General features: G+C 42.3%; 1 protein-coding gene across 2 annotated transcripts; it reads right to left on the reverse strand.

Moving 5' to 3' along the window:
- Positions 1-815: 815 nt before the first annotated feature.
- Positions 816-4892, reverse strand: ACOS5 (acyl-CoA synthetase 5). 2 transcript variants are annotated; one of them, XM_087682251.1, is made up of 8 exons: positions 4742-4807; positions 4248-4467; positions 2825-3655; positions 2391-2589; positions 2158-2303; positions 1933-2000; positions 1538-1640; positions 816-1235 (listed from the first exon to the last, which is right to left on the reverse strand). In XM_087682251.1, exons 2-8 carry the CDS (start codon positions 4455-4457, stop codon positions 1098-1100), a joined length of 1695 nt encoding a protein of 564 aa, XP_087538377.1. In that variant the 5' UTR covers positions 4458-4467; positions 4742-4807; the 3' UTR covers positions 816-1097. The 2 variants fall into 2 exon arrangements, with proteins under 2 accessions (XP_087538377.1, XP_087538376.1); XM_087682250.1 differs by having other exon boundaries at positions 817-1235; positions 4248-4478; positions 4742-4892.
- Between the last annotated feature and the right edge of the window lie 399 nt (positions 4893-5291).

Genomic DNA, 5291 nt, shown 5'->3' on the forward strand with positions numbered 1-5291 from the left:
CTTACAAGTAATGAACATAAGATTAAAGCACATATTTAAACTAATGATAAGTAAATGTTAATGAGCTAAATTTGCCTAGTAGAGAGAACATAGTCAGAATTATAGAATCAGAAAAAAACCATACCATGAACTAACATTGCCCAAGTTAGGATGTTAGCCCATTAGAAAAGCTCATAGATGTTTGATTGCTATTGTCTAATCCAATGCTTCATATCTCGGATATGTGCGGCCCATGAGAGAACCAAATACCCAAGATACAAAGGACTTTGTGATTGTCCCAATGTTTGTTAAAAAACAAGAACCAAGACTAACAAATAATCAAGGATTACCTCTTGCTTTCACTAGAACAAGTAACTCGATTTTATTTGCACATGCTTTGGTTCCTTTTTTTAAAGTATCTCTATGCAAAGAATGGAACCCGGCTCATCGAAAGATCCTCAAAACCATCCGCTCAATGCACAAGATACTCTTAGGGTTGTCTCTGTAAGAGAGTTCTTCACCAAAGAAGGATGCACTCCCTAAGAGACTCATTGGAAGCTAGAAAAGTGAGAAATGTGGTTGTTCTTCTTTATATGTAGTGGATTTTTTAGGGTTTCAAGCCCATTGGGTGCAAGCTTCTGTAAAAGCTCGCGAGGCCCTTTGGGATATACAAAAACTCCTTTGAGTCAACCAACATAGCAACTTTTACTTGGTTAACATTATTTCTAATGTTATTAATGTAAAATCACAGAGTTAATGACATGTTATTATTACAAGTTTCTAAAAACATAATAATGTATTTGCAATCCCTACATGTCTATGCAATGAAATTTGTTTCTATATAAACACTAAAACCGTGATATTATATATAAATGATCCATTAGTGCACTGAACATATGCTCTTTAGACACTCAAAAAGCTTGGATTCCAATACAACAACATCCAAGGTGTATAGATAAAGCCTGTGTAATTGAACTTTGGTATATCTGCATGCAAGACTTTACAATATGCATACATATAGATACATAGAAGGCTATGATACCTTGTCAGTCTCAAGTGTGCCTTATTAAAGTTCTTTAGAGCAATAACAAAAGCTTGTTGTGTTTGGGCCCCATTGCTTATAGCCTGTTAGTCTTGGCATCTTGTAAACGCTTGAGAAGGTCATCTCTCAAGTTTCTCCTTAAAATCTTTCCTGCAGCCGTCTTTGGAATAGTGGGAACGAAGCTCACTAGTCTCACCTTCTTATAAGAAGCCACCTACAATGATCCAACTCCCTTTAGTTGCAACCCAAGGGCATATAACCAAGAAAGTTCCCTTGTAATGTGTAGAGACAAGGTCAGACGACATCCCTTGTAATGTGTAGAGAACTACATTTCTTCCCTTGTAATGTGTAGAGAACTACATTTCTTGATTAGGGTCATTCTTGTTTGCCATAAATAACAAGAGACCAAATTAAAAGAGGCATTTTGGGCTTAGAAAATTAGAGACAATGTCTATGACTCTTTGGTGCTAAGGCTGTTAATTCTAATTTGGGAAAGAGAGAAAAAAGACTTCATACCTTGGATGCTACAATGTCGATGACATCCTTTTCGGTGAGTGAGCTGCCCTTTGCAGGCACAACACAGGCTGCAGGCAGCTCTCCAGCCTCTTCATCAGGTATCCTTTTCAATCAATTAGACAGTGTTTTTATGTCAGTATGAAGAAATTGCTTGTCTGTTTATCCCATGCACGTATGTGTTGGTGCGCAAACAGCCATGCATCTACACATGTGCGCAAGATTCATGCATTCATTAATGTCTGAAATCTGCAGTTGTGCATAGACAGTGTCCATTTCTGGTCACTGATTCGCATCAGCAGACAGCTTGCTATTGCGCTAGCATATTGTAGATTGAGTTGCTACATGCCACAAAAGGTAGGCTCATAATTAGGCTAATCATCCTCGGATGAACTTACGGGACAACAGCAGCATCATCAATCTGCGGGTGTGAGATCAGGATTGCTTCCAATTCAGCAGGAGGCACCTGAAAGTTCAAGTTATGCTTTTAACTGAATATGGAATTTTGATAGATGATCAAACATCAACTCGTTTGATAAGGTTTCTAGATATGGCTGATCAATGTTTCTAGATGCGACTGACTGGTCTCAGTAGTATGGTATATGAGAACATGTTATCCTCACCTGGAATCCTTTATATTTGATTAGTTCCTTGATTCTCTCCACAATGAAGATATCACCATCTTCATCAATGTAGCCCACATCACCTGTATGCAGCCAGCCTTGCTCGTCGATGGTACTGTTGGTAGCCTGTGGGTTCTTGAAATAACCTGCAGGTTGCATGCAACGTTTAGCCTGTAAGTTGGGAATGATTTTGAACAGCACAAATCTCCTCATTTCATTACTTGAGCCCTAACCTTTGGTCACACATTGGCTGCGCACACAAAGCTCTCCGGATGTGTTTTTGGGTAAGGATTTTCCAGTTTCAGGGTCGATAAATTTCACCTCCAGATTTGGGAGAATGAAGCCCACAGAGCCTTTCTTGGAGATGCCACGGGAGTGACCATCAGCGCAATGAGACAAGGTAATGCAGCTGTGCTCTGTCAGACCATATGCCTGCATTTGGACATAAATTTAGAATGCATCATCATTATATTGGCTATATAATTTGACAGGTGTGCAACATTTGCATGGCGGTAGTACTTTCTTCCAGCTAGTTAACAAGTTAGGATGAGAGTGTTGCTGCTGGAATGACTGATATAGAATTGAACATGCCGACCCAAGCTTTTGTCTTAACCATAAAGCAAGGTCTGTGCCTTGTCAAACCCAAGAGGTGGTAGAGAATGAATACCTCTTGAATCATAACTCCTGGGAACTTCTCCTCAAAGGTCTTCTGGAGATCAGGTGCAAGGGGCGCGGCTGCAGTCATAACAGCTTGCAGTTTGAGCTGGCTGAGGTTGAACTCTTTCTCAACAGGGTTCTTAACCAGGGCCAGGATGATGGGAGGTACGACAGGAGCAAAGGTAACCTCATACTTCAGGATGGCTGACAGAAAAGGGTGGAGCTCAAACCTCTGCAGGACCACCACCTTCCCCAATGTGCGCAATGTCGAGCAGCAGATGCCGGTGAATCCGTATATATGGAAGAAGGGCATAAGGCCAAGCGTTACATTCTCACCAGGATTAACCTTCTGGAGGTCAAAAAGTGTGGAGCAGAGGTTAGCAATAAGGTTGCGATGAGTTATCATTACACCCTTCGATAGACCGGTCGTACCAGAGGAGAAGGGAAGGGCACAGAGGTCATCTTGGGAGACATCAGTTGGTGTATGATGGGATCCATCAGTGTGAAGGAGAAGTTCAGTACTGAAGATATTAGGACCACTGATTGATTCAGGTTTGCTGCCTGCAAGGATGACTGGGATATGGATGAAGTCTTGTATCTTCTGGTATGAGGCAGCGTCAGTAATAAGGAGCTTGGCTTCTGCATAATGTATCTGCTTCTCAAGCTCCTGTGGATGAGAAGAAGGGTTTGAACCTGAGAACACTCCCCCTGCAGACATGATGCCTAATACTAGGATACAGTACTCAGGCATGTTGGGTAGCAGCACACACACAACATCCCCTTTCTGTATGTTAAAATGAGTTTTGAGGCCCTCAGCGACATTGTTGACCAAGGATTGTACCTGCAAATTCACAAACTATTAGGTTAGAAGCCATTGATTTTTACGCGTTCAAATAGTAAGCATAATACTAATCAAATAGATAAACACAGGCACAGAAGCAGCTTTCCCGCTCATGCAATATTCCAGTATGAGCCATCTGAATGAAAACTTTGCTTCCAAAAAAAGCAGAGGAGAAGCAACAAAGCTTGCACAAGCACAACAGGGCCTAGATATGGCAGATGGCATGGAGTGAGGTAAAACCTACTAGGACGCATTGACTTATAAACATGAAACACAAGAAGGCACTGGACAAGATCTTGTGGAATGAGCAACAGGAAACACAGGATATTATTCCACTATAATTTTCCATGTGAAGTGCGTACAGACCTATAATACAAGATACTCAGGACAAGTTCCCATCCTGCAACAAGCTGCTATTGATGCATCTATTAACAAATGATCAGTTCCATTATGAAACCATAAAAGCACCATACATGTCCATGTTTAAAGCAGTACAGAGTGATCAATGCTTATCCTTGCTCTTGACTAAAATCAATTGTACAGTTGGACTCTGCATGGGAGACTTGCTACAGCAATCACAAGCTCTAATTACCTGGCCATAAGTGTATTCTCTGCCGTCCGCTGCATCCACGAGTGCGACCAGGTCTGGGTAGGAGTTGGCATGCTCAAGGACAAACTGAGGAAGGGAAAGGTGGGGTGGGATGGGGGATGGAGGAAGCTGGGAGCGAAATATGTACTCCTCTTCAACCGCGTGCCCCAATTCCCGCTGGGACTGCTCATATCGCTCAGTGAGGGGCTCCATAGCTAGAGCTCTGTATGAACACTGTTTCAATGATCAGACGTGACAAATTAGTGATTGGGAATCAAGGCAAGGTTGAAGATCAATAAGTGATGAAGCAGAAACACACACACACACACACACACACACACACTCTCTCTCTCTCTCTCTCTCTCTCTCTCTCTCTCTCTCTCTCTATTCGTGATTGGCAATCAAGGCAAGATTTAAGATCAATGCTGGATAAATCAGAAATCTCTCTCTCTCTCTCTCTCTCTCCACACACACAGACACACCCCCCATCCACTCACCTGTGTGGGTTCTCCCCCAAATTGTGAAGATGATCAGATTGGTTGCTTCTAGCAGCACAACACAGACGAGAGGGATGTAGCGAGAATCAATTTATGGGGTGAGGAGCTGCGGCAGCCCAGAAAGAGAGGTTGGTTGGCCACCTCAAGAGAGTGTGCTGTTAATTTAGTCGCCCCCGGCTCTTTTGTTTAGAAGCTTCTTTATTATTTGTATACTTGATCACGCTATATATGGCGTCAACTACCTCACCATTATCCACAGCTATGGTGTGCACGGAGACCTGCTTTCTCATGGTGGTTGCAAGATACCATGATCGAGTTCGTTTATACTCCAATCTTAAGAAGACTAAACCCCATAATTAAGACTCAACCAAATTAGCCGCTAGAGTACCTTATGCTATTGCATATACCATACCCTTAAAAAGCACTCAGTGAGCCTATGCTACTATACCACCCTCTTAAAGTGCTACACAAGGACCACTATGTACCCTACATTAGAACAAGAGATACCCCAAACCAAGCCCAAGGACCACTATATGCCATGCACCAGAGC

This window comes from Lygodium microphyllum, chromosome 7, assembly GCF_053477565.2.
Source record: "Lygodium microphyllum isolate KBCC chromosome 7, Lygodium_microphyllum_v1.1.10, whole genome shotgun sequence".
NCBI lineage: Eukaryota > Viridiplantae > Streptophyta > Polypodiopsida > Schizaeales > Lygodiaceae > Lygodium > Lygodium microphyllum.